Genomic DNA, 11,552 nt, shown 5'->3' with positions numbered 1-11,552 from the left:
TTAATTTGTTTTGTCCATGCAAATTGTCAATTTGCTCAATACACATTGATCATATATTTATGGTTTGATCATGGTTATGGACTTATAGTTGTAGTGATCATGGTTGATGGTTTCTTCCTCTAATGTCATGTTTGTTAAAATGTATGTTCTTTAATATCTGTAGCTGTAAGAAAAGTAATATTAAGTGTTTGCAATTTATCTTATAGTGGACAAAAGTCCACAAGGTTCAATGTTTAAGGTAGTTATGATGGCTTTATTAGGTTCTGATTATTGGAATGATATTGTTGTTATTGTTTAAATAGTCCTTTATAGATTGTTAAGCTTTACTTTGATTTCAACAGCCTTTTATATTGACTAGTTTCACCACGATAACTTATGATTTATATCTATTTGGACCCTATTTAAAATGGAGATTTGTATCTATATATCTGGATGCCAAGCTCGAGCCAGAGCTTAGGCCGTGCTCTGGCATAGATGGACAGTGTATAACATCATGTCCCTTCAGGCTGGCCCAATTAGGCTTAGGTTAAGCTCGAGTATGGGCTTGAATTGGGCACGTGCCAGTTTTTATAAAAAAAAAATTAGCCTAAGCTCGATCTAAAGCTCAACAAAAAAAAAAAAAAAAAAAAAAAAAAAAAAAAAGCCGGCTCAAATAAGGATGTAGCCCGGCCGCTTGCACGGCCCTTCCGACGTCACGGTCAGACTCTTTTATCACACTCTTTTCAGGCGCGCCTCCCAACCTCCCCAGGCGTCTAATCCCCGGACGATCTCGCCCGTAAATCCCTCCACGTCCATCATATCATCAACGCGTCACCCCAGCGGTCAAGGATTTTATTTCATTGGAATCAATTAAATGATATAACTAAAAAAAATTAAATAAAAAAAATATATATTCATCACGAGCTAAATAAATGCTCCGTTTGCCTCTATTTCTTTTTTTATCTGCAGAATTTGTGAAGAAACTATTTTTTTTAAAAAAAATGTCGGAACTATTTAATTATTACTGCATGGAAATCTCGTTGCGGAAGGGGTCCATCTAACACGTCACCTTCCGGCGGTTGTCGTCAACCCATTCATCGAATCGGCCACGTCTTCTGCGCTCCACCCGGCCTGGAGAAGCGCCAGCGACAGCAGCCGCAAATGCCAGATTAGGCCTTCCCGGTCCCTCACCACCGTCCGATCCCCCCTTCCCCCGTCCTCCTTGCCGTCCGATTCCATCATCAGCATCTCCCTCACCTCCTCCTCCCCCCACCCCGCTTCCCTCAGCCGCCACCCCATCTCCCCCAGCCATCCCTCCAGGCTCTTCCCTCCCCGACACGTGTCCCTATCCGCCGCCAGCTCCGTCCAGACCTCCACCCGCCTAGCCTCCCTCGCCGCCCACGCCGGCGGCGGCGGCGCTCCTCCTTTGCGCCGGAACTGGCCCTCTTCGCGCTGAAAAAAATCGGCGAGATCGAACCCGGCGCACCGCACATCGCAGCCCCGAACATAGAACACCGGATTACCGGCGAGATTAGGGACCGACGGGATGTAAAAATGCCGATAAATCGGGACGAGGGCCGGGGCCCTCTCCAGGATCCCCCTCGCCGCTGCCGCCGACTCATCTCCGCCGGCAATGGGCTTGGAGCCCCAGGCGGCGCACCAGAAGCCCTTGCGGGAGACGTCGTGGAGGAGGCCGGAGACGGGGAGACGGAGGAGGATCTCGAGCTGCTGCGGCGAGGCGTAGCGCCAGTTCGGGAAGCCGCTCCCGACGGGAAGCCCCTCCCGAAGAATGGATCGGAGATCGGGGGGGAAAGCAAAGCCGTACGTCGCCTCGATCGCGGCGATCTCGTAATCGTCCAGCCCGACATCGACCGCGACGCCCGACGCCCGGAGGTGGTCGATCACCGCCTTGGCGTAGGCCGCCAGAGAGAAGCATACACGCCGCTTCGGATCGCCGCCGCTGATGCCCTCCACCGTGGTCATGGATTCCGATTAAGGAACAACCAACCCCCCAAACCTAGGCCTCTTCGAAGGGAACCGGTGTGGGGTGGATTTAAAGAAACGCGGGCGTTAGATCTTCTCTGAGGCGGGGAGGGAGACGAGGGGATAGGGCCTTATCGTTTGCTCCCATAATGACAATTATATCCCTTGATCTTCTCTGACTGTGTCCGAGTATTTGTCGTATTTTTAGATCAGCTGAATAGCATTTTGGTCATTTGGCCCTCGATGGGTCCAGCGCGATCCAAGGACTTTGGGTAGTTACGGTCACTCGCCGGTGAGGCAAAAAGTCAACGATGGAGACAGGTCGAGGTGATGGTACTGGCTTCTGGATGGGATTGAAGACGCCAGGCGGTGATGGAATTTCGGATTAGCGGAGGAGAAGCTTCATGCACGGACTTTCTAGACGCTCAAATTACCCTTTCGGTGACGGACCGCTCGTGTTGAATTGGATGAGAGTTTTGGGCTGCAGACTGGTTCGCATTCTAAAGGCTTCTCTTTCGTATCTTGAGTCAGGCTGTAGTCTCTAATTTTATTAGTTGTTTCTACGTTAGAATAGGATGAGCAGCTATTTGTATAAAAATTAAAAAAAATAAATAAATAAATAATACATTGAGCTCGGATTATATTTTATATAGAAAATTAAAAATTTGTCCCGGGAATGTTCTTCTGGAAGGTCGCGTGTTGTGGATGAAGAATAGAGCGGCGCGTTGAGACAATTTTTTATATGTAACGCACGCGAAAGCAGAATCTCTTTTTTTTTTTTTGGGTACAACGTCAACCTCTAACTGCCACGAAAAATTTGTACTCTCAACAGTAGGACTGAGAAGAATACTCCAGCTTTTTATAAAAATTTCTAAAAATATTTTCCAGGTTAGGCATGAAGCCTATTTGCCTCCAAAATTACGGAATAAGATAAAATTGTTATATATTTGAATGCATGCATTACCAGGAGAAGATATGATCGAGGGCATCGATCACCCACGATCTCGGTAGACTCTCGCGACTTCCACTCAAAAAAAATTTTTTTTTGGTACAACGGCTACTCATATTGCTCTAAGATGAATACAACCAGCACATTCAATGAAAAAGAAGATAGCATAAGGGTGGAGAAGCGGCTACAAAATCTGTCCAATAGACCTCTCTCATTTAGGGGTGCAAATGGGTCGAGTTGATCAGTAACCTGATACAACCTGGTCGGGTCCTAAAATTGGATCTATTCTATTTTTTGTATTGAGTATGTATTAATTAAATTCAAACCCGATCCGATTCAATCCAATCCATTTAAAATTTAGATAATTTTGAAGTTTCAATCCTATAATCCGTTTCGACCGATTCGATTTGAATCTGCAAAACTATTTGAGCCCGCGGGCTAAGGGGTGGAAGCCAAGTCTTAAGGCCCGGCACGGTCTGTGACTCACTAACTCTTAACTTAATAGTCTTAACTTAAAGGCCTGGCCCAGTCTGTGACTCATCGACAGTCGACCATTTCGATTTTCCACAGCTTCGAGCCTTTGCCTTTCGTCTGATCGTCTCTTCCCGTCTTCCGTCCGGCCGTCCCACATCGGCAAAGTCCGTCGGCCATCGATCACTACTCTCTCTCCCAGAATATGCCTCGCGAAAATGATGCCCTCCCAAGCTGCCCTGAGCTCTGTCCTAATGGTTGTCATGTCATAGGTGTGACGCTCTCCTACAACAATCAGTCTAGAGTTATGATTCCTGATCACAAAATCCATATCTTCTCTGTCTCTATTTGCCGACACACTGCCATCGAATTCTCCGTGCGGTGGCCAGGGGTGGGGGTCAGGTTTTGTGAAGGGCCAGGTTTAGACACAACACGTGCAAATGATTGGGTAGGCCCAAAACCCGACTAAAGCCCAATTGCAACGAAATGGAAAAGGAGGGCCAAAAGTTTAACGTATGTCTAATCAGACGGTTGGAAAACAGCAACATCCTATTCCCTATGCACGAATCACCAGCGAAGGCTCTTTTTACCTTCCCCTCCCCTCGCTCCCCTTCTTTCTCTCTCTCTCTCTTCTCCTCCCTAGCCCCTTCCCACTGCTACCGCCTGTTGCTCTCTCCCCTTCGCCAGACATTGGGTCTGCCGATTTCCGGCAACTCTCATACCTCCCAAGAGCTAGCTTTCAGGTAGGTCTCTCCAATCGAGATGCCCTTGTTTTGGAGACTTGTATTAATCAAATGAAAAAGGAATCCCAGAATTTGCCTCTGATGAATTTGTCCGCATTTTTGCCGCTTTGATTTGATTTGAATGGAAGTTGAATCGAATTCGATGTTTATTTGGTTATATTGTTCGTTGGTCGTATTGGATGTACAGATGGTTGTATTGGTTCCTTATCAGCACATCAGATGCTTGATAATTTGCTTCTGTTAACTGTCCATAGAAAATTTGGCGTGCTAATTGTTGTAGCGAAGACAGCATGCGCAATAGTTAGCTCCTACTGTTGTAGGACTAATTGTAGTAGAAGAATTGTCGTTGGACAGCCTTGGCATGACCGGACAATACTCTGAAAAATCAGTAGTTGAAAAGATGGTCTTGCAGCGCCACCATTTGACTTTATAATACGTTGTGCTGCCTTTCATATACACTACAAATTTCCTGTTATAGTAGAAAAAAAGTGGAAAAACAACTTTGATATATTAAAGTTCATCATGATTGACTGATGAAAATTAGCTAATTTGAATTTGCACCTCTATAATCGTTAAGAAAAAAATATTACCTTGTTGAATCGTTTTCTAGTTTTACTTGAGTCACATACTTCCATGGTTCTTATACGCTTTGTAGGTTTTAGACTTTTTGAGGTACATGATGGTTAAACCAACCTTTCATTAAGGAAATGAAGGTGATTAGATCCAAATGAGACAAACCACAAGCCTGTCACCTAACAAAAAGAAGAGAGCTGTAAAACAATAGTAGAAACTGATTGAGTGAGCCGAGATTGGCCCAAAAGAGCAGAACAAAACACCTCTCCTCAGGTCAAGAGCATCCTAGGAGTATTATTCAGGTGCTGGAGTCTTGTTGAGAGAAGGTGTTTCCCATGAAGAGAACCACTCAGAGGCTGACCACCATATTGATTCTCTTATCAGCTCTAACTTATGACTCTTTGACCACCTCAACGCTATGACTAACCCCATTGGAGATCCTGTTGTTCCTTTTGTGATAAATGCTCCACATGGTTGCTGCTGTTAGAATGTCCCGCATCTCACATTCTTCCCTTTTTTATGTAAATTTCTTCCTCCAATCATCCCAAAAATTCTCAAGAGACGGCACAGTTTCTAATCTTAATTGCATCTTGCGGATTTGAACATCTGAATTCTAGAATTAAATAAAAATTATGATGGTAATCATTTTTTGGTTATTGGGCTTCTTCTGAAACATTTTAGTTTCAGTTTGGATGATGTTCATCAGCCTTAAAGCATAAATATTCTTTATTTTACTTTTTGTTCTGTATGAAAGGCTTTTATATCTATATATGCCGAACTGATAAGATTATCCTCCCAGGCTTTGAACAAAATTTCTTTGTTGAATAAAAAGTTTCAAAATGGGAGGAACCTTTCTGACCAAGTAGACACCTGCAAGTCTATGCTATCATGCTTTCACTCAAAAAAAAAAAAAACACTCTTTAGATGTGCAAATGGCATTTACTTGCTTATTCTTATCAAATTGCATCAATGAACTGTTTATTTATGCAACTTACACCGCTATTATTTTTCTAGATAGGGAGTCTTCTTACTGTGCTTGGCTTCTAAAGAGCAATGGTCACATTAGTTCATTCTCTGTGGATGGATCAGAGATATATTATCTCATCTCTCACGATTTAAATGCAGGAAGGTTTCTGACTTTCTATTAATTATCTTGATATGATGTTTGGAATTTCATATGGTGAACTGTTTCTCATACTTGGAGCCACTGCTGCTCTCATAGGTACTTGGACTCTCTCTCTCTCTCTCTCTCTCTCTCTCTCTAACACACACACATACACATGAAACAGTTATTCTTTCTTTCTTGCACAGCATGCATTTAATTTGACTTGATAATCTGATTTCTTTGGATCTTTCATCATTTTTTTTATGTGTGTACCATGCTCTGCATGTATCACTAAGTTGTTAAATGTTTTTAGTGTGCTGTTGTTTCTTTTCATTTGGCTAGGGCCCAAAGATCTTCCTATTATTTCAAGAACTGCTGGGAAACTGGCAGGGAGGGCAATAGGGTATGTTCAGTTGGCCCGTGGGCAGTTGGAAACTGTTCTGCAGCAATCTCAAGCTAACAAGGTGCTATTTTGTGTCTGCTTTCAGTTCCAACTTCCTTTAAACATATGGCTTTTTGGGAACTTAGAATGATGTTCATAATCTGTCACCAGCACCACCAATATGAGTAATAAAGTGAAAGACCAAAGAAAATAAGCTGTATCCGATCTGTATTTGTAGCTTATGACTTGAAAGGCCTATTAATAGGTCAAATGCTCCATAGATTCGTTATTTGTTTTCTATTCTTTGAGATAAGTTGCTAGAAGTTCAGTTGGTTTTTACATATATCAATCAGTGTGGGTAGAATTTTAATCTAGAGATGAGAGTCATTCCTTGATATATTGAACATCTTGCTTCAAATATAAACAACTATTAAGTTAAATTAGTTTCAAGCTATGAGTCTAAAGAATGTTACTTTCTACCTCAGTTATAAGCTTGATGGATTTTTTTGAATGTTAAATTTATTAATCTTTCGAAATTAGATGCAAAATTTGACCCCAAACTATTTAATATTTTTAGAATCCAAGTGCTATATATGTCTGATCACTTTAATTCAATATTTTGACACATTGTCCTCTATATGGAGAAGAGGGAAGAGCAATGGGCAAACACAGAACTCGGCAGAAATAATTGCACTTTATTCCTTTTTGAAGGAAAATTTGTCATATGCTAACAATCATCAAGTATAAATATATATTTTTTTAACCTTTTAGGTTCACAAAGAACTTCAAGACACGATTGCTCAATTAGAAGCTATTCGTTATGAAATCCGAAGCATTTCAATCATGAATCCAGGTCCATTCACTCGGAGGTTGGATGGTGTGGGGCCCACACAAAGCAATGGTATGCAGCAATAATAAGTGTTAAACTGATTAGGAATTTTGCCTCTCCCTCTGTTACTCTGCATCATATAGCTTTGTAAAGGCCTTTTCTGAACTATCACCAGGAAATGACATTGCTGCAAAGCCTGAAGGAGATCGCAAGCCTCCCATGACAATCCCTGAGGTACTTAAAATCATCTGATTTAAGAAAATCATTACAATTCAGAGCCTTTATGCAATTCAAAACAACCATCCCACTTCTCTTCAGGATCCTAATTCAAGGGCCGTTTCTTCTATTCTGCAAAGTCAAGCAATGGCATATGCTAGGTTAGCTGAATCCCCAGCTATTAAATCAGCTTCTTCCGCAAGCAGTGGACATGCAGAGAAATTAAATGCTGACGATGGTCATCTAAATATTCTGCCCGTCTCTGCCGAGAGTGCAGGGCTACTTCCAAAGTGTAATGGTAAAGATGTCATTCTAGCACTTCAACCATTAACAGAATACAATGTTTCATGCGATTAATGGACTTGAACAATTGGGTTTCTGTTGAAATCTGTGATGCTGCAATATTAATTATAGAAACCATAAATGGAAACATTGAGAAAGTACACAATTAACTGAAAGACAAAAAATGAGCAACAGTAAGGCCTGGTTTGTTTTGTAGTTCATCTAGAATTGATTTTCATGCTATAAAATTTAAAAAAGTAAAAAAAAAAAAAAGGCATTAGTCATGCAGAAATTTTGTACATCTAAGACCTTCCAAATTTATCACAACCCTGACTTTTTGAAGAAATTAGCAAAAGTAAAAACTAATTGATCTACTAGATGGCTTCCTATTGAATCAAACAAGTTGGGGAAAAAAATGCAATTACAAAATTGAGTCCTGTTCACCTTAGCACCTTTAGAAAGCCCCCTACTTAGTTGAAATAGGACACTTTGTATGATTTCGAAGCTGGGCTGCTGCCAGCTTGTACAACTGCATTGACCCCTCCTCTAATTCCAATAACAAAACACATTCTATGTCTGTGTCATTAACACCCAGAAATTTCATGGTATGAATTGTTTTCCCGACAAAAATGCTTTCAGCTGATTATACGTGTCAAAAGCAGCTGGTTGTTTATCTCTCTTTGAGAGACCTCTATGTCACCTCAAATCCTAACTTCAAGTCTGTTTTGAATATTCTTGTATTATCTCAAGAACAGTTCAATTTATTTAATAGAAAAATAGCAATGAACTATCATGTATGCGAAGAACAATTTGTAAAACTGAGTTCAAAGTAGTGGAGAAGGAACAGTACTTGTAACTATTATTTTTATGAACTAGTTAGTGAGCACGCCAGAGTCAAGACCTTTGAGTACTTGCTTCTTGTTCCCAAAATTTTAAGGGCATGATTCTTTAGGTATCAGATATTGAGTCAGGTGTCGTTGAGTAAATTTTCATTGCTTTGATGCTAATTGAAGGTGTCCACCCATCCCAACACTTGCTTTGTTGGAATAGGGCGGAGATCAATTTTATTCAGGGAGAACTAAACCTCTGTCATACCTAGCAGACCGAAGTTTGGTTCCACTGGTACAAAGCCTCCTGTATCTCATACATATGATACCTGGTCCCTTCCTCTATTCAGCAAATAATTGGATGATTGTTTGTTATTTTGGAGGCATGTTAAATATGTACCACTTTCGGAATATCAGTTGTGGGGATCTTGGTACGTTCATTGAGATTATTTTGCTTGGTTTGTTCCATATGATGTGCTCACTTATGCTCTTCCATGATTGTGAACATTTTAGCATAAATGAGCAGGGTTTGTTCTGGTCTGCTGTACCCTTGCTGATAAATTACACTTTATAAATGAAGCAGACTCCTGTTATAATTTATTCTGGTCTTCGTTAATTATAGAAAACTTTCTATTTAGATGTTCTAGTGTATCAAACTGACTGCTCATTTCACTTTCTGGTTCCATACTTGATATTAGCTTATTGTTTTCTGGCTTCTGTCAGATATAAATTTACCTTGAAGAATGCCTTCGTACTTTGCACTTGATTGGTATTCATGTAGGCTTGGTGTTTCAATTGTTGTTGGCATATCTAATTTCTAGATGTATTAAATGTGCATTATTCTTTTTCCTAAGAGTGCACTTTATGGCCTCTCATGTGTGCAAGTGCATTTAACCGTCTCTTCTAAGGAACCCTTTTTGTTCATGTAATATCAGATGAAGCTAAAGGATCTGATATCATGTTAGAAGCAATACTGGAAGCAGAGGTTGCATGCAAAGCCAAGCACTTCTTCTCACAATCTCAAAATCAACTACCTAATGAATGAAATGGTAATATCTTCAGTCTTCTCACCTTATGTGGAAGTTTGTATTTGTTTCTGAACTACTGAACATCAGAAGAGCAATATATTGATAAGGGAAAAATATCCACATGCTTATATTGGTATATGGAAATTACTGCCTCTTCTTAGCTTAGTCAACCAATAGATGGAATGAAGCTTGATAAGAATAAACTGAAGGGAGCATCAATATGCATAGAGGCACAAGCATATCAGGCATAAGCATTTGTTTTGACTCCTAGGCATTTAGGCTGATATTTCATCTCTTCCTGTTTGACCGGTCTAGAAATACCTATTGTTATATGGATTTGTATAACAAATTGTTAAAGATAGTTTAATTTGAGAAGGAAAGAAAAAGAGAAATATCCGATCAAGGTCGGCGGAACCGTCCCGAACCAAATGGTTCTGGTCGTATCGAGTCGTCCCGGCGGCGAACCGGGACAGTTCTGGCAACAGAAACGAAACCCGTTGTCGGAGGGAAAAAAGAAGGAAAGAGAGGAAAAGAGAGAGAGCGGGGGAGGGAGGGAGGGAGAAGGAGAGGAAGGGGGGAGAGAGAGAGAGAGAGATGAAGGTCGGCCGGCGGAGGCCGGCGAGCCGCGTAGAGGACGTTCTCCGAGTTGCCGACTTTATATAAAAATCGCGAAATAAAAAAAGAGGCTGGATCCTTATTTCGAACGAAACAGGAGACCCAATCTGTTTTTCGACCACGAAGCCTTCCTCCACCTCCTGCTCGGGTCATTGGCCATTCTCCTGCCTCCGCCGGCCCTCCTCTTTTCCTCCCTCGCTCTCCCTTCTCTCTCTCTTTTCCTCTCTCCTGTTTGCCCTCTCCTCTGCCTCCTCTATTGTGTCGGTACAAGCCCGGCATGGCACGACGCGGGCCGTATCGACCCATGCCGGTACCGGCACAGCAGACCATGCATCAGACACTTGATATCCTAGATGGCTAACATGTTCTACAGTCAGATGCATATGTATTGCTACAACTATTCTGTCTTTTTTTTTTGTTGTTGTTGATTGTATGATTGGTCAGCTTGAATCAAAGGACACCTTGCCACCCTGGATTATTGTCTTTTGGATCAGAGCCAGTCACGTATCAAAGTTTCATGAAGCCATTACAACATAGATTATTATGTCGGCATTATGTTTATGTTTACCCATACTTTCTTGTCAATGCATTTCTTAGACGATCTGCAGTTTATGTATATTCTTCATTTAACAGCTTTGTCAGAATCACAGAAACGGTGATGTTTATGGGCACATGTATGTGAAAGGATTATTTCCTTCTTTAGTGATTCATCTTAGAAAATAATTCCAATATCCTTTAAACCTTAAAGGGTAATTCCTTTCTTGCTATATATAATAGTTGTGCAAGGAAATAGTAACATCTTGTAACTAAATGTAACTATTTCTGTTGCAGTTCATTGAAGCATACGGCAAATATAGATCTGGGCTCAAATTCAAGATCATCCATTTTAAGATGTTTCTAACTACAATTGCTATTTCCCAGGAGGAGGCAGCAGTTCAATTAGGTTGCTAAAGATTACCAAACTGGTTTGTTATTGTAAAAATTTTTGTGAAAGAAAAAGAAATGACTCAAATGTTTCTCATGCATATCTGAACTAGTTTGTCGGCATTAACAGTTTCATAGGCTAGATTTATTATGACTGGGGGCAAGTTCTTGTGCTTGTGTTGATGCGTGATTGATGGTGTGGTTTGTCGCTCGGAAGATTCACATTTATTTTCATTAAAAGAATCAACAAATGATGCAATTTATTCCTGGAACCGTAAGTTCATCTGGGTCTGGTTAGGCACTGCTGTAAAGGCCAGAGTAATTCGGTTGTCATCTTTAATTCAGTCTGCAGGCTGCTAAGCCAATTTAAAATACAGGGGCCTCATCAAAAAAAAAAATCATTAAAATGAATCGGGAGCTGGTTAAAGCAACGGTGCAAGAATTGCTGAACTTACCCTACGTCGACTAGGGACGGCTCAGTCTATTTCAACAGTTCAGGTTATTAACAAAATAGAAGAAAAAAACCTCCAGATAGTCTATTTAAGCAGAGTTCAAACCGCTGTTGGATGCATGAACCTGACATCTAAAACTTGGCAGATAGCAAGAAATACCTAATGACAGCATGACCCCAATATTCTGCTGCATG

General features: G+C 41.1%; 2 protein-coding genes across 4 annotated transcripts; one reads left to right on the top strand and one right to left on the bottom strand.

Moving 5' to 3' along the window:
- Positions 1-626: 626 nt before the first annotated feature.
- LOC103707656 lies at positions 627-2,139 on the bottom strand. The gene has a single exon (XM_039127003.1). The coding sequence runs from the start codon at positions 1,960-1,962 to the stop codon at positions 1,045-1,047; it is 918 nt and encodes a 305-aa protein (XP_038982931.1). The 5' UTR covers positions 1,963-2,139; the 3' UTR covers positions 627-1,044.
- Positions 2,140-3,870: 1,731 nt separating this feature from the next.
- LOC103707631 (sec-independent protein translocase protein TatB) lies at positions 3,871-11,178 on the top strand. Of its 3 annotated transcripts, none has more exons than XM_008792196.4 (8): positions 3,877-4,125; positions 5,824-5,920; positions 6,146-6,267; positions 6,957-7,086; positions 7,190-7,248; positions 7,333-7,528; positions 9,275-9,388; positions 10,814-11,178. In XM_008792196.4, the coding sequence occupies exons 2-7, from the start codon at positions 5,857-5,859 to the stop codon at positions 9,382-9,384; spliced, it is 681 nt and encodes a 226-aa protein (XP_008790418.2). In that variant the 5' UTR covers positions 3,877-4,125; positions 5,824-5,856; the 3' UTR covers positions 9,385-9,388; positions 10,814-11,178. The 3 variants fall into 3 exon arrangements, with proteins under 3 accessions (XP_038983571.1, XP_008790418.2, XP_008790420.2); XM_008792198.4 differs by having other exon boundaries at positions 5,713-5,920; XM_039127643.1 differs by lacking the exon at positions 9,275-9,388 and having other exon boundaries at positions 3,871-4,125; positions 5,713-5,920; positions 10,814-11,075.
- The last annotated feature ends 374 nt before the right edge of the window (positions 11,179-11,552 follow it).

This window comes from Phoenix dactylifera, chromosome 6 (assembly GCF_009389715.1).
Source record: "Phoenix dactylifera cultivar Barhee BC4 chromosome 6, palm_55x_up_171113_PBpolish2nd_filt_p, whole genome shotgun sequence".
In the NCBI taxonomy this organism is placed as follows: Eukaryota; Viridiplantae; Streptophyta; class Magnoliopsida; order Arecales; family Arecaceae; genus Phoenix; species Phoenix dactylifera.
The sequence above is the reverse complement of the archived record's forward strand: the minus strand, read 5'-3'. Positions and strand labels throughout refer to the sequence as shown.